Raw genomic sequence first — 24849 nt, 5'->3', positions numbered from 1 at the left:
CCGTTTTCTGGGAGCCGCTCCACTATTGAATTGGTTAGTTTTGTTGTTGTGACCTGTTCTGTGTTTTCTTGACTGTAGACTCACATTTCCCTGTAGAACCTCTGGAGAGGCAGGAACGTCAAGACAGAGAGCTCAGCCCTGACAGATGGACGATTCCTTTAGGGGGCTTCCCAGGGCAGGCTTGCGAGCAACTGCCTCTCTTCTTTGCCCAAGAAGAATTTTAAAACTCAGAGCTGTGAAAAGTAATAATTATGCAAATTTGGGTGTGTTTTTGAGTAGAAAGAGATTAGATGCTGTGGATGGGAACATATCAGTTAATTGTAAAATAATGAGCTTTGTGATATTTAGATATGATAATGTCTGATTTCTAGCCCCAACTTTAGTGTTTAAAGGAATAGGAAATAAATGCAGCATGATCTCTGACAGCTGCTTAGGAAAGAGTCTAGACCTGATGTCTTTCCTAGCACGCTCTCTTGTTGCCTCTTGGCCTCTGCACGTTTTCCCTGTCTGCAGTTGAGGCCAGTACTGTTGCAGGAGAGCAGCCACACTGGGTTCAACTATTCAAGGAGCAGAACAAAATAGATCTTTTCCCACTGGCCTGCTAACCTTCATGAACTCTAGACTTTGAAACAAATGCCTATCAGGAGAGCTGTGCTGTGTTATTAAAATATATTATTGAGTTTTGTTTTATACTCTTGACTTTAATACATAACTTTTCTGAAGCATGTATATTTTGCAAAGTTGTTTTTTGTGTAGGTATTTTATGTAGCTAATATCTGTCATAGATAGGACTGTGAACTAAACTATTAGTAATAGTTTCTTATAATATTAAAGTATACAATCTAAAAGTAGCAATTATTGTTTGTGTGATAAAGCATGAAATAGTGTTGTCAGGTTGTTCTCAGAGTGTGGCCTCTGGACCAGTAGCCTCAGCATTATCTGGGAACTTGTTAGAAATGCACATTCTTGGGCCCCACCCCAGACTTGCTGAATCAGAAACTCTGGGGTTGGGCCCAGCACTTGGTGCTTTATCAAGCAAGCCCAGGAGAGGATTCTGATGCTAGCCAGAGTTTGAGAACTGCTGGTTTGAATCTCAGTTGAGAGGTTCTTGTATTTTTCCTACAGATGTGCTAGTAAACTTTAATGTTGTGAAGATGTGCTCAATGGCTGAAATTGAATCTGGTATCAACAAAATGACTTTTATTTATCAACTCTTTTTTTATATCAACAGGTGACACTTGGACAGAAACACTGGCCTATGTGCTCTTCTGGGGAGTTGCAAGCATTGGAACATTTTTTATTATTCTTTACAATGGCAAAGATTTTGTTGATGCTCCTAAATTGGTCCAGAAAGAAAAGATAGACTGAATTTGTGTCTGTGGAAAGCGGCTTGGCTTGGAAGATTCCATTATGCAGAACTGGAGTCTTTACTGACCCGCTTTCCACATCAGCCTGAGGTCTTCTTAAAGCCTTTATCCAAAAGCACATTTTGTGCTGTGTGGGGTGATGACTTAGAATTGATCTGATGTTACTGTCTTGGTGATCTCTTCACTATTGGGATGGTCATATTTATAATTTGAAGCTGTTCTATAATTAAAGTGTAACCTGAGTTCATCTCACAGAATGGAAGAAATCTATCTATTCATTGTCAGTTTAATCAACGGTTGCAGAATAAGTAATATATTTAAAAAATCTAGCTTCTTTCATTATTTGAAACAGTAGAATTATTTTTCTAGCTCAGTTTCGTTATTGTTGATGAAGAAGCAATCGCTGTCAGCAAGCATACTTTCCCACACATCTTTGGACTTTTCTTAAAAGTTTAATGTTAAGCTAACTCTACTCTGTTTGTAAAATGTAAGTCTTTACAGACATCCAGAAGTTTGACGAAAGTCTGTGACTTCACGCTCGGGAGGAGGCGAATGGGAGCTGGTGTGCTTCTGAAGGTCCGTGTGGGCGGCCTTAGGAGTTGGGGCAGCTGGAACTGCTGCAGTCAGACCAGCAGTTGAAGTGTGAGGAAGAGGTTAAATATACTTTATCTTTTTTAAAAGATATAAATGGAATCAAAGAATGTAAAGCCTATCTCTTATGCTAAAGGTCCAAAGCCGCCTCTGTTTTAGGGATTGCCCCATGTGGGAATTTCGCACCCTTGGGTGGTCAGCTGCGTCCTCCCAGACGTTTTGGCGTCTTTAGGGGTCGTTCCTGGAGCCCGCAGACCCCCGAGAGGGGCCGTGCTGGATCTGGGACTGCACCTGGAGGCAGCAGCTGCTCTTCCCCGCGTGGCTCTGTTGATGCTCTTCGCGCGGTGAAGGTTTTGTTAGCTGTCAGTAAGTGTGTCTGAAATTTAGTGCTTCCAGGTAGTTACAGTTCTCCAAATCAAGGACCAACTTCAACTTTAATTTATGTGCAAAAACCTGAGAAATATGCTGTAGAAGCTGTGCATAGTTCTAAGTCGGACTGTATATTCAAATTGTAATTATGAGGTTTAAATAGTAGAGAAGTATGTAAGGTAGTATAATTGCCACTATTTTAAAACAGTTCAATTAAATACTGCTACAATATTGGTGTTGTGCTTGAAAATATGTACAGTTTTTTTCGATAGTAATACCATATGTTGTCCTTAAATATCTCTAAAAGCGCCTTTATTTCAACATTACCGTTTTTTCAACATTATCTTTTATAAACAATAAGAGTTGTTGCTTTTAGAAACTTCAAACGAAATAATAGATGGAAAACCCTCTGTAGCTTAAAACCAGTCATTAAAACTCACAATAGGGTAAGTAATTAGAACTACCTGTTCTTAACATGTAAATAAGCATAATTTGTTCCAAAGATGAAATATTGAAACTTAGTTCATGTCTGCTGTATTGTATTACTCAGATGCTACTGGGCATTTCACATTAAGAACTTATTTCAACAACTACAACAAAGACCAAATCTGAACTGCTGATGCGGCTGCTTTGCAGTGAATGGACTAATGTTGTATGTTAGATCTTAAAGTATCAATATTTCAGACCCTGCAATGATTTTATTTCTGAATTCATGTACTGTACATTCATAAGTGAAAATAAAATGTCATATTCTTTTCTAACTGCTGTTGGTGTCATTCCTGTACTTTGTTTGAAAAGGATGTTCATTTTTATTTTAGAATTTTAAAAATCGTGCAAAGCATTGCCTGATCATTACAGAAAAATTAGACAATATAAGTAAGCAGGAAAATTAATAGTTTCTGAAATCATCTTCTTTGGTTATGATCACTTAAGAAATTGTGTTTATCCTTGTAATTATTTGTTAGTTATAAATAAAACCAGGGAAATATTCAGTAAAGTATAATGTCCATTAAAAGATGTCCCCTGCCCTCCCACCTCCAAAGTATAATTTGTTTTTCAAAATGATACAGGTCTCAACTGAGAAGAGAGACAGTATTGCTTGTTTGGGAATGTTCTCTCAGACCATGGGAGGGTGTCAGCGTGTGGAAAGTGCTGATGTAGACGGCCTGGCACCTTGGAGACCCTCATGCGCATGGGAGGTGAGGTGCAATTCCTTGGAAGTGGCAGCCAGGGCATGTCCTCCCCTCACGAGCTGTGCAGAACTGCCCTGGACCGCATCATGCTCGTCTGCTGTTGGCTGTCTGCTTGTAGCCACACAGCACCCACCCCTTACATGCACTGGCACAGAGGCGCTGGCCGAGTCTTCCTGCAAAGGGGTTTTCAGTAATTCTCTGCCACCACCCCTCCTCGTGACCGTCTGTCCTTCCCCCTGGATACACTAACAAGTGTTCTGTGCCTGGCGATCTCTAACCCCTTCTTTCTTGCGTAAAAGATAAACTATGCTTCTGATGGCCTGATAATACTTTAGTATGAATGAGATTTAGTCAATATGTTATCTAAGTCATCTCTTTGTGCTCTTAGTCTTTTATGTGTAGCTACAAAATGAAAAGCTTTGTCCCATTCAGGGTTCAGTGCCCAGGGGTGGGAGTAGGGGAGAGGGTTAATGGTAGGGATGATCCCCAAAGTCATTTGATGCAGATTTAACAGTCCTGAGGGAGTAGGATTCACTTTTTTTGTTAGGACTAGAGTTGGCTGAATGTGACAAACCCAAAGCCCAAATAAGAGGGAAGGAAGTGTGTGGTAGGGAGGGGTGTCATTGGGGGAAGTGGCTTAAATAAATAAGGGTTTTGGGGTTTTTTCCTACAGCTTGCCTCAGAGTCCTGATGTCAGGAGAAATTGCCCTAAGACAGATAAATTATGATAAATCTTAAAAATATTATGTTCCTTGCCACGTGGGCGTCTCCAATATGGCAGCTTGGTTCCTCAAAGCCAGCAAGATGGAAGTCATAGTCTTTTATAACCTAATCTCAGAAATGTCATTCCATCACTTTTGCCATATTCTGTGCATTAAAAACAAGTTACTAGATTCAGCTCATTCAAGGGGAGAGGGGATTACCCTGGGGGCATGAAAACCAGGAGGGAGGGGATCTCTGGGGGTCGTCTTAGAAGTCGGCTATACGACCAGTAAGAGAAGAATCCAAAGGCATGATTCTGAGCTAGTGCTGGAGGGAATCGGGGCCTTCTGCAGGAGCGGGGCTCACGCTAGGACCCAGGCGCTCTGGTTCTCTAATGCTGTGTAGCTGGTTCTCTAATGCTGTGTAGCAAATTAGCCCCAGAAGTGCATAGAACAATGATTTGTTTTGCTCACAAAAAATAATGCCGTTTGGGCAGGGCCCAGTAGGCATTGCTCATCTCTGCTCCTCGACATCAGCTGTGTGGCTAAAGGCTGGGGCCTAGGATCAACAGAAACTTGCTCACGCATGTGAGAGAGCGGGGAGAGAGGAAGACGAAGCAGGAACAGGATGGGGAGAAGAGAGAGCAAGTATGCAACAAACTCCCCATCCAGGCAGCTCCCTGAGTGCCCTGGGGCCGTGCTGCTCTACCCAAAACCAGCTCCCGGCTCCCTGCCCTCTGGGAGGAGTGGAGCCTGCCCTCTGGGAGGAGTGTGCTGGATAGGTCTACAAGTATTTCTCCCAGTTTTGGGCTTGTCTTTGCATTTTCTTGTAGCGTTGATAAAGGAGTGTATAATTTCAAAGGTGTTGAATTACTAGTATTTTCCTAGCACCATTTCTACTGCAACTCTACAGAACACATTTCCACATAGTTTTGCTTTTTCACTTTTAGGTCTTGTTTCCATCTAAGACTGACTTTGGAGTAAGGAAAAGCTCTGTATCAATCAAGAAAGGTCAGATTATGCTGTGGTAACAAATGATCCCCAAATCTAAACAGCTTAAAAAAAAAGGCTTATTTCTCACTCATTTGGCAATTGTGTATATCCTCGAAGGGTTGGCTGCAGCTCTGTTACATGCCGTCTGCATTCTGGGACCCCGTGTGATGGAACAGCTTCTCTGGAGCATTGCGAGTTGCCCTGGTGACAAGAGAAGTTCACATTTCATTGGTCAAAGCAAGTTGTGTGGCCAAACTTGAAGTAATTGAGGCAAGAGAATGTACTCCTCCCCTGAGGGGTGGCAGTGTCTGATAGCATCTGACACAGTCCAGTTTTCCTTTTGCTCATATGGTTAATGGGTTGCTGAGAACCTTCCTGAAGCCCTCGCTCCTGATCTGCGGTGCCACCGCTGTCGCACAACAAGTTCCCCTCCACTCGTGGGCGTTTGGGCTTTCTCTTCGGTCCCACTGGCCTGAGTGTTTTCACTGCCCAGAACTCATCCTCACGCAGCCACATCTTGCAGGATGGCCCTGGCTCTGCCATGAGCTCCTCAGTCTGTTCACCAAAGCATTTTCCTGAGTGTGTTTTCGATTAGCATGAGTTCTCCTGTATGTTCGTAGTTGTTTTTTGACAAGGATCTGTGGTAAGAACTGTGTGGAAATATTGGGTCAAACAAAGTGAAAAGGTTGTCTAAACTAATTCTCATCAGAGGTTTGAAAAGTGACTTTCTTAGAGGGGGTAGACGGAGTGCGGTAGCACCCAAACTTTTTCATCTATGGAGTTTTTTATTCCTGGAGCATCTCACAGGACCAGTCTTCTTTGGAATTCATTTTGGATAAAGCTAACTTGGAAATGAACACTACAGCATCGCAGCTGGAAAACATGGGCTCTAATCTATTGAACCTCAGTTGAGTGTTGCACCTGATGGTCTCCTAACTAGAAATTCTCATCCATATGGCAATTCCCTGAGATCCATGCACACACCTGCTGAGACCCCCAGGTAGATCCGTAGGTGGAGCTCTTCCCTGATGTCCAGCTCTCATCCTCTGTGCTGGGCGTTGTGCAGAGGCTCCATGAATGTGATTTCACTGGAGGGGAGGGTGCAATTAAGGAGTTGTGACATGTTTAATTGTTACAGTGAATGCCCTGGTCCCAGGAGAAGTAGCTAGATGGCCTGTTCTCAGCACTTCCCTTGATAAATTATTCTGAGCATGAGTTTTTGTTTGTTTTAGCCAAAGATCCAGGTGTTCAACTTCTTCCTTCACCACTTTCAGTGATGTCTGCCTCTTGCCTGTTGACTATTCTAGCTGCACAAAGCTAAAGTATCACCCATTAAAACATCACAGGACATTTTATGTCCTAAATTAAGCTCCTATTAGAGTTGAGTTTAAACATAGATTCTGAGGTTAGGAAAAGGAGAAAGTACAGATTCTAAGACATGTTTAAGAGAATTTAAGATGTCTTCTCTGAGCTTCTGGGACCACACATTCTTCTGGATTCTGTCCGATTTTATTCACAGCTTCATTCTTTACCCTGTTCTAGTTATCTGTTTCTGAAAATCATCTCACAATGTTATGAGTCAGGAACTGGACATGGCTCAGTCGGGTGATTCTTCTGCTCCAAATGGCACTGATATAATGTTACTAGTGGTATTCAGTTGACAGATGGGCTGGTCTGTCTGGTTTGCACTGGTACGTTACAAGGATGGCTGGGAGGTGGACTCCTCTGGCTTTGCAGCATGGCAGCCTCAGGGTAGTTAGACTTCACACATGGTGGCTCAGGGCTGCCAGAGCGAGTGTTCCAGCAAACCAGGTGGAAGCTGCATGACCTTTTACGACCTAGCCTCGGGTGTCAAATGTGTTCCTTCTGCCATGTTCTGTTGGTTGAAGCAGTCACAAGCCCACTCAGATTCAGGAGGAGGGGACACAGACCCCATCTCTCAATGGGATAGATGGAGAAGAAGTTGGGGCTACGTCTGAACACATGTTGAAATTTTTGTAGGACTTGGTCCCAAGCCCTCTTCTCCATGTACACACTTACCCTGGGTGACGTCCGTTAGACCTGTGGCTTTAAATAACATCTCTATGCTGATGACTCCCAAATTTATATCTGCAGCCCAGACCATTCTCAAAGCTCCAGATTCTTATGTTCCAGCTGCTTACTGGATACTCCCATCTGATTCACAGACAGCTCAAACTTAACAGTCAGACAGAGCTCTTGATTCATACTCTGCAGACTAGTTCCGCCCCCAGTTTTCCCCATCCCAGAAATTGCCACGAGCCTCCACCCGCGAAGTCCAGCATTTCATTCCTCTCCTTCCCTGAACCGTGCATTCAGTGTGTAAGCAAGTCTTGGTGACTCTCTTCCCCAAAATATAACTCAAACCCATTTCTCTCCATCTATTTCCAAGTCCACACCACCCATCTTTCCCATGGACTTACTGAAGCAGCTCCCAGAGTGATTTTCCAACTTCCCCATCTGCACTGCTGTCCAATCCATTCTCTACAGCTACCAGTGATCTCTCAAGTGTAAATCAGATTGTGCAGGGTCCCACATTAAACCCTCAGTGGGGTTCTGTTGCTCTTTGAAGAAAATCTAAGCTCCTTGCCGTGGCCTACAAAGCTTCATATGGCCTGGCCTTTGCCCACTCCTCCAAGCTCACCTGTGATTGCTTTCCTCCGCATTCCAACCACAGGCCTCTTTCTCACCTCAGGGCCTTTGCACTTGCTGCTGCCTCTGCCTGGATAGACCTTCCAGCAATTCCAATAACTGGTTCATTATTCTCCTTCAAAATTCAGTCTACAAAGCTCCTCCTTTACTGTCCCTCTCACACTATGTCTTGGCCCATTTCTTTCTTTCTTAGAAACCATCACAGTCTGTAATCATCTCATTTGTTAGCTATCATTGTCTCTCTTCCCTTCCAGAATGTAAGTGCCATAAAGGCCAGAGACCATGTCTGTCCTATTCAGCACTGTCCCCAGTGCCTCCCCGGGACTGATATGTAAAATACCAGTTGACGATCTCACTAAAGGCTGACACTATGGAGGTGGGCAATGCCAGAGAGAAAAGTGATTCACATGTAGGAGACTGGTCAAGAAATTCTGGTTAATAATTTCATATTTGTAGATGCACTTTTTGTCTCGCAAGGAGATGTTTAAATCTGTTTTTTTCCCTTCCTCTGACAGATGTCAAGGAGAAAATGGCGGGTGAGTTAGAGAATACAAAATACTCATACAAAAATCTAATACAACTGTTTACCTACTCTGTCCCCCTCAGGACAGTTCTGAGGTCACAGTGAAAGCTGCTGTGGTTTCTCGTGGCCTCAGCCAAACAGAGATGGACAGACCGCTCGGGACACCTCTCAAAAGGCTTGCGAAGATTCTGCAGCGATTCAGAAGAGCTTATATTCTGTTTTAAATCCAGAAAGTCAGAATTGTTTTCCTAATTTTTCTTGTGGAATCTACCCTTCGTTCTCCCATGTGACGGCCTTCATACGCTGCGCTGGTGTGGTTCCACAGGTTACGTGAGGAGGGAAACGTGGAGAAGCTGAGAGGAAGAAAGACTGAATGGATTCGCCCCTCGTTTATTTTTCATTTTTTCAAAATTAGCTTGTGTGTTTACATAAAGAGGGGAAATCTTGTGTTAAAAGAGAGGTCTTAAAACTAGAGCCAGTAAATGACAAAAAACCTGTAGAAACACTTTTACGGCTTTCTTTGTGACAACAATTGCTAAAAAACCAAATATTTCCCTACCTGACTTCTCAGAGCTAGCTCAAGGGTCGTTCTGTTTCCAGTATAAACACAAAGCTTTCTGGAGTCCATGATCTGGCCGTAATGTTGTGGTTATTGTTAAGAGTACAGGGATGGGGCCGGCCTGGTGGTGCAGCAGTTAAGTGCACACATTCTGCTTCGGTGGCCCAGGGTTCACCAGTTGGGATCCCAGGTGTGGACATGGCACCGCTTGGCAAGCCATGCTGTGGCAAGCGTCCCACGTATAAAGTAGAGGAAGATGGGCATGGATGTTCGTTCAGGGCCAGCCTTCCTCAGCAAAAAGAGGAGGATTGGAAGCAGATGTTAGCTCAGGGCTAATCTTCCTCAAAAAACAAAAAAAAAGTACAGGGATGGAATGTCCCTTTTTCTCTCCAGCTTACTGCAGGAGGGGTGGACAAATGTCAAGACAACCACGTTTGTGCAGCACCTAGAAAACTGTCAACACTTAATAGCACTTATTACTGATTCAAGAGGATTATAGAGATATATTCTGCTCTTCATGAAGTTCACAGAAACCAGAATAAAACAGAACCGAATCTTGAGACATTGTCATCGGGAGCACATTATTCTCTAATAGTGTGACTTCATCTATCTGACTTTTGTGAGGAAAACTTCTGTAGATGCGACTTTTCCATACAACTGGAAATGCTCAGAAATGCTTTCAAACTTTTAAAGGTCATTTGTGTTGTAAATATTCCTAAATGTCCAGCACATTTTCCGTCTTTCTTAAGTGGGGCCCCGGTTCTCGGATTTGGCTGGTCCCAGGGTGGTTCGAGTGGGTGGGGAGGGGAGGACCACTGATGCACAGTGACTGTGAATAAAGTAATGATCTAGGACAGCACTGGTCTCTATGCTTCTGAGGGTACCTGGCATTTGATTCTGAAACACCCTCATGACAACTGACCCCAGGAGGGCGGCCCATTTTGTAAGACAGTGACTGTAACCATGACCCCGCTGGCGTGGGGGCTGATCTGTGAGGATTCAGGACCGGGCTCTGTGCTGGCATTTGCCACTGAGTGTGCCCACTCTTCAAGCCTGGCTTTCTGAGGCTTTTTGACATTAAAGGACCCTCTGATGAGAAATCAGGGGACTATTTGTGGTAAATAAATGCTGGTTCATGTATTTTAAAGGCAAGTGATCTTTATAACTAGCCATCAGGCGAAGCTGGAAGTATTGATAAGATGGTAGTTCAAGACAGTAAGAACTTTCTAATGCCTGTTATTGCTATAGGGAAGTTTATAGCATGAGAAAGAAGTAAAAAAAATCGACATCTCCAGCTGATGTACCAAGTGAGTGTTAGTGTCTTCACAGATGTCTGTACAAATCAGCCCAAAGGAACTCTCCTGAGTCCTGACCGCAGCAAAGCACAGACTGTTAGAGCAGGAGGACGCTCTCACTTTCGGGATAACCCTGATCTACTGATTACAATCAAAGAAAGACAGGAGACGTTTGCGTGACGGACTATTGCTGTATCATAAAAACAGTGTGTCTTAAATGTTGGAGAGGCTGTGGAGAAAAAGGAACCCTCATACACTGTTGGTGGGAATGCAAACTGGTGCAGCCACTATGGAAAACAGCATGAAGATTCCTCAAAAAGTTAAAAATAGAAATACCTTATGACCCAGCCATCCCACTACTGGGTATCTATCCTAAGAACCTGAAATCAGCAATCCCAAGAGTCCCATGCACCCCTATGTTCATCGCAGCATTATTTACAATAGCCAAGTCATGGAACCAACCTAAGTGCCCAGCAACTGATGATTGGATAAAGAAGATATGGTATATATATACAATGGAATACTACTCAGCCATAAAAAAGGACAAAGTCGTCCCATTCACAACAACATGGATGGACCTTGAGGGTATTACGTTAAGTGAAATAAGCCAGACAGAGAAAGATGGACTCTGTATGACTCCACTCATAGGTAGAAGTTAACATATGGACAAAGAGAACTGATCGGTGGTCACCAGGGGAAAGGGGGGCTGGGGGGAGGGCACTAGGGGTGAAGTGGTGCACCTACAACATGACTAATAATGATGTACAACTGTAATTTCACAAGGTTGTTAACTATCATAATCTTAACTAAAAAAAAACAGCTTGTCTTCACTTATAAGGTGCTCTGTATAAGTTATGTATATTTAGAAAACTTCTGTACAGATAAATAATTTATAAGTGATTGTAAGTAATGTTCGTGGTCTCTCCTAGAAAGAATTGGCTGTCACGTCCAAATATAACATGAAGCCTCTGGGAAAGCTAGACTCATTTCCTCCTCGCGGTGGCTCGCACGTTTTCCAGTGCGCTGAGACACTAGGGGCGGGGCCGGGGGCATCGACTCCTCACGTCACCATGCCCAAGGTGGTTTGGGGTTGCAAACTGTAGTTGGGGCAATTTTTGTAAAGAGGAGTGGTCCTGGAGCCTCTGTGAGAGACCTCAGATTAGAGAAAAGTGAGTTCCCTCGCAGGCCCCAAACAAAGGCCTTCTTTCTTTACGGCCAGTCAATCCTATTAGTGAAGGAGAACACAGCAATGGCATACTTACTGTGACTAAAAACAGAACTAATTTTGTACCAATGACATGCAAGTATGTCAGGCACTTACAAAACTCCTTTTCAAACTGATCTAAAAATGATTGCCCTCTAATATTTTGAGATCTCTTCAGAAAAAAAAAAAAAGCTTAAATTTTATTCCATAAAAATTATAGTCAAATTTCATCTCACAGTGTGCCCTAATTCTGGGACTTTCCTAGAATCAAGAAAGCAAATATCTTCAAGACTGGTCCTGAAAAACCTGCCTCTTTGGTGACAATAACCTTGGGGGAAGGCAGAGGGGGCAAGAGGCTGCTTCGGGGATGGGGGGTGGGGATCTTCCTCCTCCACGCCTTCCTAATTCTTCTGGACAGACTCAGGAGGATGATGGGCAGAGCACTTCTGGAGTAAATATTTTAAAAAGCCGCCGAGGAGGCTCCGTCTGTAAATCGTAGCTGTAAAACCGTGAGCAGCTGACAGCAGTTCCCGCAAGGCCAGTTCTCAGGCCACGGAGGCTGTGTCTGCCCTCCTGAGGCAGCGCATGATGAACATGCCCAGGGCCACCAGGGGGATGCACATGATGGAGGAGGCCACGAGTAGCCCAATGACGGCCAGCGCATGCGGCGGGTAATTCTTGGTCACGAGCTGGCCCTGAAAGGAGAAGCTGAGTGTCAGCAGAAAGAACTCCCCAGGCAGCACCTTCTGAGAGCACGGTGCCCTCCAGGCCCCAGGCCCTCCGGCTCGGAGGAGAGGCCGCGTGTGGTGGGCAGAGAGCACGTGCGCCTGGGCAACCCTACACCGGGGCCACCTCGCTCTGCACTTCACTAGTCTACGCTGGGTAGACTAATTCCCCTCGTCTTTCTCTTCCATAAACGTCCACCAGTGGTGCCACTGTGCGGAGGCATCGTAAAGAGTAACCACATGGATAAGCAAGAGCCTTACGTTTGAGGCACCACTCAGGGCACCTAAATGTAGGGGGCTAACCTTAGCCCGCACTGTCCAACAGGACTCTCGGGGAGGAGAGAAATGTGCTGTGTTGGTGCTGTCCAATATGGCAGCCACCAGACACAGGTGGCTATGGAGCACTTGAAACGGGTGGCCAGTGAGACCGAGGAACTGAATTTTTTTTTAATTTTATTTAATTTTAATGAATTTAAATTTAAATAGCCACATTGGCTACCACATGGCACAGCACAGCTACAGTCTCAAGAGAAGTCTTGATGGACCTCTGGACTTAGCTGGCGGGATGATGGATGTTTCCCTAAAGGCAAATGCATCAAAACGGATGAGAAATGAGGCCAAAAAGCCAATAAATGCCCCCTTTCCGTGAGGGAGCCATGGGACAGCTGTGCCCAGGGAAGTAGGTGTTTGCTGTCAACCAAGTGTGGTTTGTAAACCAAAATGCCACTCAAAGTGTGGTGCGGGGACCAGCCCACAAACTTTTTGTTACTCGCCTGCTACTCTTTTCATTCTGTATGGACAAGTACAGAAACTGGGAGGAAACATGTAGGACAGTGTTTTAGCAATTTGACAGCACAATCTTGTGTCTGTCGAAGAGAATAAGTAATTGTTGCTTATATTTTATATATCTTTTCTCATTTAATTTTTCAAGTAATTCACTTTCATTGCATTTTACAGAAGTATCGGCCTGCTGTGGACGGACTGGAGGGAGAAAGCAGCCTGGGCCTCCTCCACAGCCTGAGACGCCCCGCTCGACACGCTGCTGCAACCAGCCAAGGGGGCCCTTCCACTTCCATCAGCCCCGCGCCTGCGTGGAGCCCTGCGAGCTGGCCCCTCTCTGCACAGCCCCACGCACTCTATGCTAAAGGACAGCATCTTCTACCCACAGGAAAAGAAATCCACATTGGCCAGTAGTATCACTTTCCCCAAAAAGTAAGTTTTCTCTACAAAAGTGTGTCTGTCAGGACAGCCGGGGTTGACCCTGAGGCCTAATGCACCCATGTGGCCGTCCTGGCTGTGGCTTCTGGTTGGTGACCAGCCGCAGCCCAGCACCGTGAGGGAGCCCCTTCTGTCTCAGCCTCACCCAGAGCGAGACCCTCCCAGGACCCAGCAACTCAAGTGTTAACCAAGTCCCTGCTCCACTTGGGCTCCCGGAGGGTCCCAGCCAGGGGCCAGCGGTCAGGGGCCAGGGCCCAGGGCCATGCCTTCCAGGCTGCCTCATCCTTTCTGAAGGAGGCCTAAGGGGATGAGGGCAGGGGCCTGCTGGCTGAGGAGGAGTGCTCTGCCCGGGGGCGGGAAGCAGCGCCCTAGCGGGGAGGCCTCCACCACACCCAGGACAGCAGACCTGACTCTCCTTCCTGCGGCTCATGCTGAGACATCCAAGACCGGCTCTGCTGTCCTGGGCTGGGTGTTTTCAAAAACCTGGGTGACGTTTCCGTGTTGTGACAAATAGCCCACCCACACCGTGGAGATAGTTCCTCGGTTTCACAAAACTAAAGGCCTGTGCTCCCGAGTGAGCCTGGGGACCCTGAGACAGCAGGTACCTGGGAGGCGTCCCAGGCTTGGTACTGCAGGGCCTCGGAGAGGATGTAGTCACTCAGGTAGAAGACAAAGAGGCTGATGATGAGCAGTGGGCTCACGCCGGCCCACATGATCTTCCAGTACCAGTTCAGGGTGCGGCCGGTCATTGCCTTAAGGTCACTTTCAAATCTACTTGGGAAGCAGGCAGAGAAAGTCTGGATTATCCATGTTGCTGGGGTGAGGGGGTCCAGCTTGCACACCCCTAATTGCTTAGAGAGGTTCTGTTCTGGGCACTCTGGGGTTTGGACACTACCCCTGGGACCTCCCTGATTCCTTCTGGGGAGAGGGGTGTTGGGGGTGGGGAGGGGAGAAGGGCTGGGGCTGCCACAGAGCCGGGACAACCACCTCACAGATAAGTCGACACCAGAAGACACCTTCCTTGAGCTGGCCTTCAGATGAAGGCTGCTGGTGGAGCCAGAGGGCAGCTCCCCGGGGCGGCGGGAACAGATATCAGGCGGGACATCTGTCAAGCCAGTCAACACCAGGGGACCCCAAGGGCAGCTCTGCCCCCCCCAACCCCCAGTGCCCTGCTGTCCATCAGCGACTCTACTGCCCATTAGAAACGCTCCCAGAGGGGAAGCTCTTTTCTCCCCTGAAGCCAGAGAAGGTTTTCTGGGGCTGAGGGGAGCCGCCCTGGGCTGGAAGGCCCTTGGCCCTGGCCCGCGGGAGCTGGCGAGGGCAAAAGCCGCCCGCAGGCCACCACTGGTGAGTTCAGTCATATCTGCAAACCTCTCTTTTTCCTTTTCTTTAAATTGACTCTTTCACCTAAATTTAGCCATAGTGCAACAGCATTCATTTTATCATGGATTTGATAGGCTAACCATGTATTTTTCTAACACACACACAAATAAGTATGGAGAGTATCGTCCACACTTTGGGAAATGCTCACCCAGCTATCTCCCCGTTTTGCAAGGAAGGGGCCCAGGCCCGGGGCTGTGAGGTAACTTGCCTGAGGGCATCCAGCTAGTGGCAGACCCAGGCCCAGAACCTGGATTGGTGCCCTACCTCCAGCCCAGGGACTTTAAAGCTGCTCCCCACGGCAGGAGAGGCAGCCAGGGAGGAGGGGTGGGGCCGGGGCGGGTTGGGACTCTCACCAGCTGCAACCACAGCCACCTGCCTCACCTGGACCTGCGGTATGTCCTGGGTTCCCACATGAGAGCGGAGAGACCACTGCCCGCCCCCACGCTGCTGCTGACCTAGCGCTCCCTAGGCTCTAGGCCACGAAGACTCCTGTGCATACTGTGAACACCTGGAATTTTCAAGACTCCTCTCAAGTTCGCTTGTCCCTTTACGTCCCCTGCACACCTCTCTCCTGGACAGAGGAAGGTGGGAAGAGCCGGCTGCAGATAAAAAGGTAGCACGGCAGTGTCACTAAGTGGTCACTAGATGGCGCTGTCCCCTGAGCAAGCGAAGGGACTCCCCTCTCCTGGTCCCTCCCGCTCAGCCGCCCACAAAATCCCCAGGGCACCGTTTGTTTCTCCCTCCTTGGTCACCACTTACCACCACCCCGTTTGGATGGACTTGTGCCCCTTCTCCAGCGCCTCCCAGGGGCCCGAGCTTCTGTTCCTCCCCCAACCTTCTCTCTTTACCTGAAACACCCACCCGCTCGGGTGACCAGCGCTCTGGACTGGCATTTCCTGGGTGACCCATCTGTCTCAGTTCACCCAAGCCTCTCCCAGGTTTAACATGGAAAGTCGCACATCCCGGGAAGCCCTTTGGTCCCTCCATGACCATAGAAATTCTGGAAATGTTGCGAGTTATAACCCCCCTTTGAGATTTACAATTGTCTTTGGGCTCTGAGAAGTCCTACAGGAGAGAAACTTCGGCTTTCTTTAACTTGCTATGTCCTGAAATTATTTGATCATGGAAGTCCCTCAGTGTGGCATGGGACCCCAGTGCTTCCAGGGACACAGTGGAGAATGCAGCTCAAGGGGCCTGGCTCCTAGAGGGTCAAAGGTGGTCGTCCCCCTCCTCCTCCTCCTCCCTCTCCCACAGTTGGGAGGATCAGAGAAGCCTGGGGAGGTGGGGAAGGGATGGCAACTTGGCACACCCTTCTAATCAGGCTCACATTGGAGCAGTGGTTCCCCAAGTGTAATTGCCTCGGCCCGGGGCACGTTGAAGTGCAGGATCCGATTCAGCGGGTCTGGGGGCCCAGGATCCTGCATTTCTAACAAGCTCCCTGATGAAGCTGATGCTGCCACTCTGGGGCCACACTCGGAGCAGCAAGGCTCTCTAGACCAGTGGTCCCCAGAGGGTGGTCCCCAGACTCCTCCGGGAACTTGTTAGCATTGTAAATTCTTGCCCCTCCCCATCCTACCCCAGACCCCCCAGGGGTGTGGCCTGGCGGTCAGAGTGTGAACCCGTCCCCAGGCGGTTCTGCTGCACAAAAGCTGCTCTAGACCAGCGGTTCTCAGCCCGGCCGCACATCCATCGCCTCGGGAGCTTTAAAACATTCCGGTGTGGCGCTGTGCACCAGGGTGAGAACCTGACATCCTGACCTGGCCAGACTTTCTAAGGCGTGTGTTATCAACTGGACTTTGCTCAGCTTGCTTGAAAAATACTGATGTTGGCCGATGATCAGAGTGCCTAGTGCCTGGAGGCACGATTTCCTGCCCGGGTAAACTGCTGGGGTCCAGCGGGGTCAACAGGCAAATAGCCTATAATAAAAGGTGAAAATACAGGAAATGAGAGAAGATACTGGTTGAAGGCAAACTGAGGATGTGAGTGAGGCAGAGAATTAGCTGAGATCCAGGGGCAAAAAACAAAGCCAAGCTTAAAGAAAAAGTGAAGCCCACGCTGAGGAACGGTGGTGTTTCTCGTGGGGCGTGGTCTATAGTGGGCGCAGTTGTCGGGGGCGGGGCCTCCTCACCTCCTGAGCCCGTACAGGTAACACACGGCGAGCGTCTCCACCAGGACGATGAGCAGCAGGGACAGCGTGGCGGCGTAGTCGTTGAAGATGTCGAACCAGTAGTTGCCGGACTCCATGGTGAACACCATGCCGATGGCACAGCTGACGAGGCACAGGAGACCTGGGGCCACGAGAACACCTGCTCACCTGCCTGAGTCGCCGCCTGGGCATCCAGTTTTCTAGGTGGCAGCAGAGCCACGGGCCTCAAGGGGACTCTGGCTGACTGGTTCCTCCACGTGGGCTGGAAGAGCTGGCATGGACTGGCCTCTTTGCATGCGTATGCTGTGTGTGTGTGCGTGTGTGTGTGTGTGCGTGTGCATGTGTGTGTGTGCGTGTGTGTGTGTGTGTGTGCGTATGCTGTGTGTGTGTGTGTGTGTGTTTGTGTTGGGGAGGCCAAGGTGTCCCAAGGAGTGTCAGCAGACTCACTGATGCTAATTTACGGAGCTGTCTTCAGCGGGCATCAAGCTCAATGGAAAGGAGAAAGTGTGGGCATTGCTGTCGGGAGATCTCACCAGGCTGTGGGTCTGGTGATGCTGTTTATCACAACAACTCAGCCCCTGAGCTCATGGGAGGTGAGTCGAGGGAGAAGGTTTGAGCTACAGGCACCCCCTCAGGACTTCCTGGAGGGGACTCCTGACTGACCAGAAGAGGGAGTCGGGAGGGGAGGGGAAGAAACGAATGTCTCACTGTGCCCCAGGCTTGCCGTGCATTGGATCCTCAAGCCTCTGAGGCAGGTATCAGGAGCCCCCTTTTACAGATGGGGAAGCCACGGCTGAGAGATGCTGAGTAACTTTCCCAATGTCCCACAGCATGTAAGTGGCAGAGTCAGGATTCAGACACAGGCCCTTCTGCCCCCAGAACCTGGGTGCTTGTCTCAGTGTCCTTTGGCTGCCTTCCTTGGGCACCCCATGAAGTATTTGAATCTAAAGCTCCCACCTGCCCTTTCCACTGCCACACCATATACCACCAGCCACTGAGCCCCACTGCCATCCCAAGGGGGACACACAAGCAGAATAAATTATGTGCTGGCTGGGAGCTAACGGCACACATAATGCTGGCTACCGAGAGCAGGTGCAAGGCGGGATGCCACATGCTGGGGGCTCTGATGAAGGGCGGGCAGCTCCCACGGGAGTCAGGACTTCAAGGAGCTGGGATGGGAGCTGGGTTTGATTCAGGCTGGGAGGAGAGACGTCCTGGATGTGGTGAAATGGTGTCATCAAAGGCAAGGGCGGGTGGCCACAGGGTCTTCCGGACACTGCTGGGTTGGAGTGGCATACATGGGTGGTGGAGAGGAGTGAGGAGAGGTATGATCAGAAGAACAAGTTCCTTCCCTAACAACCAGAATGTCCACCACCAGCAGAACGGGTGGATAAGTTGTGCTGCATGGTCTTACAATGGATGGTCCTGCACAGGCAGGAAAGGCACGATGACTGCTACTTGCAACAATGCGGGTGGATCTCACAGACAGAGTTTGAGTGAAGACAACAGACACAAGAGTACATACTGTGTGCTTGCATTTATACGAAGTTCAAGAACAGGAAAAACCAACCTAAATGGTAGTAGTCGGAAGGAGGTGATTCTGGGGGTGGGGGCGTACAGACTGGGAAGGGGCGAGCAGAGGTGAGCAGGTGCAGACATGCTGTCTCTTTATCTGGACCAGGTGGTGGTTACTTGGGTGGATACATAGGTAAAATTCATTGAGTTTGTGCTTAAGAAATATACATGTTATAATTGTTCTACTTCAATGAAAACAAAGAAAAAAGCAGGTTCTTTCTAGCCTAGAGAGCTTCGAGTGCCAGGCCAGGCAGTCCGGCCTTTTCCCAAGTCGGGTGGCCACGTCACTTCCCCATGATGTGGAGAACCAGATTCATGGAGTGAATCACATGTACCAGGTCCTGACGGCCCAGGACGAGGAGAAAGCCACGGCAGGACCACCAGGAGGGTGCGCAGCCCCCAGTGCCACCCCAACCAGCATGTGGCCTCTGAGGCAACTCATCCACCTGCTCGCCCCTACATCCCGGCCCTCCTCCACGGGCTGGCCACTCACCTGAGATGGCCTCCTTGGGCAGGCGGCTGGAAATGACCTTGCTGTCCGTCAGAGGGGTGAGGATGGCGGCCGTGTTCCCCAGCATGCTCCCCATGCCCAGCATCAGCAGCATGAAGAAGTAGAGCACCGACCACAGCTGGGACACCTCCATGTTCTTAATGGCTTCCGAGTAGACGATGAAAGCCAGGCCAGTGCCCTGGACTGCCTGCCCATGCGGGAAGACACCAGTTACACATCCCAGGGACAAGCCTTAAACACCCCCAATGCTGAGCAACTTGGAGGACCTTGAAAGTGGTCGTGAGAAGCCACCTTCTGAGGCTGGATCCTCCATCTGCACACCAGCCCCGCAGGCTTAGCCGGGCTGGACAGAAATGTGAGCTGTCAGGAGTCCATATTTGCAAAGTGTGGAGAGACATTTCTGTCAGCTTGGAACACTGAGTTCCCCTCTCCTGCCCCAACTCATATAAATTCTGGATAAAATAGAATAAAACAATGTTTGGATAATTTCTCCTTCCAGTATCATGATTGAGTAGGTGTTCTGAGGCCTCAGGGGCGGGAGCTGAGGTGGGATGGTGGAGCCACAGTGCAGCAGGAACCAAAATGGTGGGGAGCTGGCCTGGCAGAGGCCACCAGGAGGGCCGGGTTGCTCAGCCCCCTGCGGTGGTAATGCTGCTGTGGGGTCCGGAGCTGTGGAAACAGAGCCTGGAACTGCTGCTTAAAGACAGATCTCCTGAAGGGGTTGAACGGGGTCATGGTCAGTTGTGCCCCTGACTACCAACAGCAGAAGACCAGAAGCAAACTCTCTCTGGCGAACGTGCCCCCACTTATCCCCAGGACCACCAGAACCATCAAGAAGCTAGCTTGCAAACAGAGAATTATAAACCCACAAGAAGACAAGCCAGCAGGAGTGAAGAGTCAGAATAAGAGAGAAGATTTAGAAGACCCTTCCCCAGCTGTGGCAGATGTTGGGCTGTCAGAATCTGAATATAAGTTTGCTCAATGGCACACCAATGGGGATAGTGGAATTCATCAGCCCTGGGTACAGACAAGAGAAGGGTGATGGCTTGTAGAGAATTTAAAACAGTGACAGAACCTACTAAAGTTGATCTGCTTGTTATCATCATGAGGCAACAGAGTCAGGCATAGAACGCTCCTCCCCTCCAGGGCAGACTGCTCTCACTGTCTTGCCCACGGCCACCACTGGAACAGCCACGGAGGAGGATGTGTGTACAGAAACAGAAGAGAAAACTACAGAGATAAACAGGAAACTATTGGAATAAAAAGTATATTTGGAAAAAAAAATAGTGTCTAAAAACTTATTGACTTAAAAGGCTCAATCAACAGCTAAATACCACTTTCAGCTTAAGAGAGAATTAGTGAACTGGGAGATACATCCCAGGAATGAATCCATAATAAAGCAAAAAAGAAAAGATGGGGAAAAATAAAAGACAAATTAATAGACATGGAAGGTACGACGAGAAGGTCTAAATGAAATTTGAAAAGGAGAAAACAGAGAGAAAGAGAGGCAGTGATTAAGAGATAGTAGGCATGAATTTTCCAAAGCTGACAAGAAACAGATCCTGGAAGCCCGACCTCATCCCAGTCTAGACCTGGGTAAATAAAGATCCACCCATGCAGAGGCCCAGGACAGAGGGAAGATGAAGAGAGAAATGAGAGAGAGAACTGGGGAGCTGGGGGCTTATGAAGAGCGAAGGGATATTTCAACAGCCTCAACGGAAGCCAGCATCACAAGGCAACTATCTTCAAAGTGTTGAGAGAAAATAACTGTAAACCTGCAATTTTCTACTCAGGGGAAAACTGTCTTTGAAATGTGGGGTCTAAATATAGTGATCTACATACAAACAAAACCTGAGAAAATTTGCCATCAAGAAACCTGCTGTAGAGGAATGCATTTTAAGGGAGAAAAAAAACAACCCCAGAAGACAGCCAGGCTGCAAGAAGGAATGATGAACACAAAAATGGCAGATGTGGAGGTGAATACAGACACAGTCGTATAAAGTAACAACAGCGTCTGATCTACAGGTTTAAAAGCCGAAACTGGACAAACATGAAATTTACAGCGGGAGTAATGAGATGAATGTGTTCTAAAGTCCTTGTACTGTTTGGGAGGGAAGTCAAGACATTGTTTAACTTTAGACTTTGTTAAATACGCATAGGAAAATTTCAAGAAGAGAAATTGACTATGCAAATTCCAAACAGTAGAGAATAAAGTGGAGGGAGGGAGGAAAAAAAAGAACAAACACAGTAGGAAAAAAAGTCTAAATAAATCAGTGACCACATCATTCTTGGACATTGAGCCAAGCTCAAAAGTAAGCAAGGAGGGCCAGCCCCAGTGGTCTAGTGGTTAAGTTCGGTACACTCCACTTTGGTGGCCCAGATTTGGTTCCCAGGCACAGACTTATACCACTTGTCTGTCAGTGGCCATGCTGTGCCGGTGACCCACATACAGAAAGAGGAAGATTGGCAGCAGATATTAGCTCAGGGTGAATCTTCCTCAGCAAAAAAAAAAAAAAAGAAAGAAAGAAAAGAAAAGAGAAAAAAGGAAAACTCCCAGGTGCCAAAGACAGAAAGGAAATTTGAAATGAGAGCACCAAACATGAGCTGAAGCCAAAGGCCTCATGGGTCATCTGAACAGGATCTAGGCTTTGAAGGCTGAGGCCTGGGGATTGGAGATCTAAGGCCTGCCAGGGAGGGAGAGTCATGGCACAGGCCGGCTGAGCAGGGAGCCAGGAGAACAGTGATGACCTAGAATGGCTCCGCCCATAAAACAAGGTGCCAAAACCCCCCAAGGAAGCTTGCTGGCAACCAGAGCTACGGGCCTTCACCATTCCCCGTTCTTGAAAAGTGTTCTCTAGAGTGACTGTCTGGAAGTATTTACGTTGAATTAGAAGTAATTACGTTGAATTTAGTTGAATTAGACAGATACGCCCACTCTCATTTCCACTTCTGCTGTGCTGGAAGTCCTGGCAAATATGATAAGAAAAAGGAATGAGATATAAAGATTGAAAAGAAAAACACGAAGTTCTATCTGCAGGTGATCTAAGAGTTTACATAGGAAACTGAAGCAAACATATAGACAAATAAGAGAATTAAAAAGAGAATTCATCAAAGTTGCTAGATCCAAGATCGACACACAACAATCTTTAGCAACAAAAATAAACAATGATAGAAATAGGGAAAAAAGGCACCATTCACAATGCAACAAAACAGTAAGGTACCTGGAAAAAAAAAAGCTGAGGAAAGATGGGCCAAGATATTCACAGAGAAAATTAGCTGAAGAATTATATAAATGAAGATCTGAGTGAATGATGAGATAAAGCACGTTACTGAATCAAAAATCACAATTCAAAAGATATTAATTCTCCCCAAATTACAAAATTATAAAATCAATGCAATTCTTCTTTTTTCCTTTAAATATTGGCACCTGAGCTAACAACGGTTGCCAATCTTTCTTCTTTTTTTTTTCTTCTCCCCAAAGCCCCGAGTATATAGTTATATATTTTGGTTGTGAGTGCCTCTGGTTGTGCCATGTGGGACACCACCTCAGCAGGGCCTGACAAGCTGTGCCATGTCCGTGCCCAGGGTCTGAACCGGGGAAACCCCAGGGCCGCCGAAGCAGAACACGTGAACTTAATCACTCGGCCATGGGGCTTGCCCTCAATGCAATTCTAATAAAATTTACAAATTATACAAAATTACAAATTATAAAATCAATGCAATTCTAAAAAATTCCTAAAGGGATTTTTTTTTTTTGCCTCAATGGAACTTGTCAAACTCACCCTAAAATTAATGTGAAAAAATAAGGGTTCTAGCATAGCAAAGATAATTCTGTAAAATATAAATAAGGGTGATTTTAGTAGCAAATTTTTTTTTTTTTGAGGAAGATTAGCCCTAGCTAACTGCTGCCAGTCCTCCTCTTTTTGCTGAAGAAGAGTGGCCCTGAGCTAACATCCGTGCCCATCTTCCTCTACTTTATATGTGGGACACCTACCACAGCATGGCGTGCCAAGCGGTGCCATGTCTGCACCCGGGATCTGAACCAGCGACCCTCGGGCCGCCAAAGCGGAACATCCGCTCTTAACTGCTGTGCCACCAGGCCAGCCCCAGTAGCAAAAATTTTTAAAAACCCAAATGTCTATTAGTAAGAGAATGGATAAATAAATCGTGGTATAATTGTGTGATGGAATGAAATGCAGCATTTAAAATGAATGAATGAGATTCCACACATATTATTGTGGACAGATCTCAAAAATAAAAACGTTGAATGAGAATGATATCTCCCAGGCCCACTCATTTCCATGTAAAAACTGCCAAGGAAACAATAATATTATTTAAGAATATGTGTGCGTAATAAAATGTCAGAATGAAGGTTCCTGCCTCTGGTGAGCACGGAAAGCTTGGCACTGGTAACAGAGGGGACTTTGACGTCGTCCCTGAAATGTTTTCTGTAAAAAAATCTGAGCCCCAGATGGCAAAATGTTTACAATTGTTCATTCAGGTGGTAGATGTACGGGTGCTTGTTATATTATTCTTTGTACTTTCCTTATTTTTAAAATTTAAAAAGAGAAAAGGAAAAGAAAGAAAGGACCCGGAGAACCCAAACGCGCTTTCCAGTAACTAGGACGCCTGCGCAGCACCGGGGAGGGTGGAGATCACGGCGCCCTTCTCTAAGAACTCATCTTCCTTGACTTTCACAGGATGTGCACGCCCCTCAGGCCGCTCTCAGAGCCCCAGGGAAGCACGTGGAGGGAAGTGAGCCGCAATCTTGCCAGCGCCTCACCGTGCTCAGCTCCGACTCTAAGCTGCAGTTTTTCATCTGGAGGAACACCTCGCTGTATTTGCTGGGGTAGGCGGACGCTAGGTAGCCCTTCACCTGCTCCAGGTTGCTGGCTGTCACAAAGCCATCTTCAAGGTCGAAAGAATTGGTCAGCAGCAGAATCACCCTGCAGAGCAGAGCAGAGCAACAGATCGCCCTTCACTGACTAGAAGGGACGCCGTCGCCAAACCCTCTTAGAAGCCCGGGCTCCCCTCTGCCTCTTCTTAGGTGAGGTCACTCAAACAAAGGGGATCTTTTGATTGGTGAGCTTTTAGAGGGCAGGATGATTCTGAATGGCTTTGAAGAAGCCTCAGATAGAAACAGAGAGGACAAAAGGAACTCAACCCACACAGCCAGGCTCTTTGAACCTCTGGACCAGCACTGTCCAACAGAACGTTTGTGACGATGGAAATGATGCACATCCGTGCTGTCCCGTCCGGCACCCACTAGCCACATGTGGCAACTGAGCATGCGGATGCGGCTAGTGCACCTGAGGAACTGATTTAAATTAATTTATATTGAAGTGAAAATCAATTTAAATCAAAATTTAATTAACTCGCATTTAAATTTGTAAATAGCCCCTTGTGACTAGTGACTTCTGTATTGGACTGTGTGCATTCCGGATGACTTTTCTTGTGTTTGGGGAAAGGGGCGGCAGAAAGCAGCTTCTGTAATGTCCACGCTCAGCTAGAGAGCGCTCGGTTACTTCTGAGGTGGGGGAGATGGGGCGGAAGAAACTAAGGTTTGGCTGTTGAGTGCCCTGTGGTGCTAAGTGCTTTGAATATAGGAAACTCCCTCATCTGTTCAGGCAGACACCGACCTGCCCACAGGCCCGTCAGCTACTGGTGGTGTTGGGGGTAGCCCGAACTTGAACTCTGGATTGAGGGTTCAAGCCAGTGCCCTTTGCCCCACAGCCCTTGACTTCTCGGCATCCATCTCTTTCTGGTGCCCCTTTTGCTTGGAGCTTCAGAGACTCACCTCCCCCCTGGAGGCCTGGGGCTCCCTGG

At 47.5% G+C, this 24849-nt stretch overlaps 2 protein-coding genes and 1 long non-coding RNA gene across 4 annotated transcripts in view; 2 read left to right on the top strand and 1 right to left on the bottom strand.

Moving 5' to 3' along the window:
• Positions 1-3088, top strand: part of SACM1L (SAC1 like phosphatidylinositide phosphatase) — a 61075-nt gene extending 57987 nt beyond the window's left edge. Inside the window, exon 20 of the mRNA XM_070577157.1 lies at positions 1232-3088. Within this exon, the coding sequence (XP_070433258.1) occupies positions 1232-1368 (137 nt within the window). The 3' untranslated portion in view covers positions 1369-3088. The remainder of the gene's footprint in view (positions 1-1231) is intronic.
• A 5693-nt stretch (positions 3089-8781) lies between these two features.
• The window catches only part of SLC6A20 (solute carrier family 6 member 20), a 41719-nt gene continuing 25651 nt past the window's right edge, over positions 8782-24849 (bottom strand). For both annotated transcript variants that reach the window (XM_008526421.2, XM_070577155.1), the window contains exons 7-11: positions 23807-23969; positions 19006-19210; positions 16920-17079; positions 14014-14179; positions 8782-12160 (exon numbers count right to left, since the gene is read on the bottom strand). In XM_008526421.2, coding sequence (XP_008524643.2) covers positions 12011-12160; positions 14014-14179; positions 16920-17079; positions 19006-19210; positions 23807-23969 — 844 coding nt within the window. In that variant the 3' untranslated portion in view covers positions 8782-12010. The remainder of the gene's footprint in view (positions 12161-14013; positions 14180-16919; positions 17080-19005; positions 19211-23806; positions 23970-24849) is intronic.
• On the top strand, positions 16925-24419 carry LOC139076158 (uncharacterized). Its single transcript, XR_011527475.1, has 2 exons — positions 16925-17530; positions 23724-24419. It is a non-coding gene; the product is annotated as an uncharacterized lncRNA (long non-coding RNA).

The sequence above is a fragment of the Equus przewalskii genome, chromosome 15 (assembly GCF_037783145.1).
Source record: "Equus przewalskii isolate Varuska chromosome 15, EquPr2, whole genome shotgun sequence".
Lineage (NCBI taxonomy): Eukaryota > Metazoa > Chordata > Mammalia > Perissodactyla > Equidae > Equus > Equus przewalskii.
The sequence above is the reverse complement of the archived record's forward strand: the minus strand, read 5'-3'. Positions and strand labels throughout refer to the sequence as shown.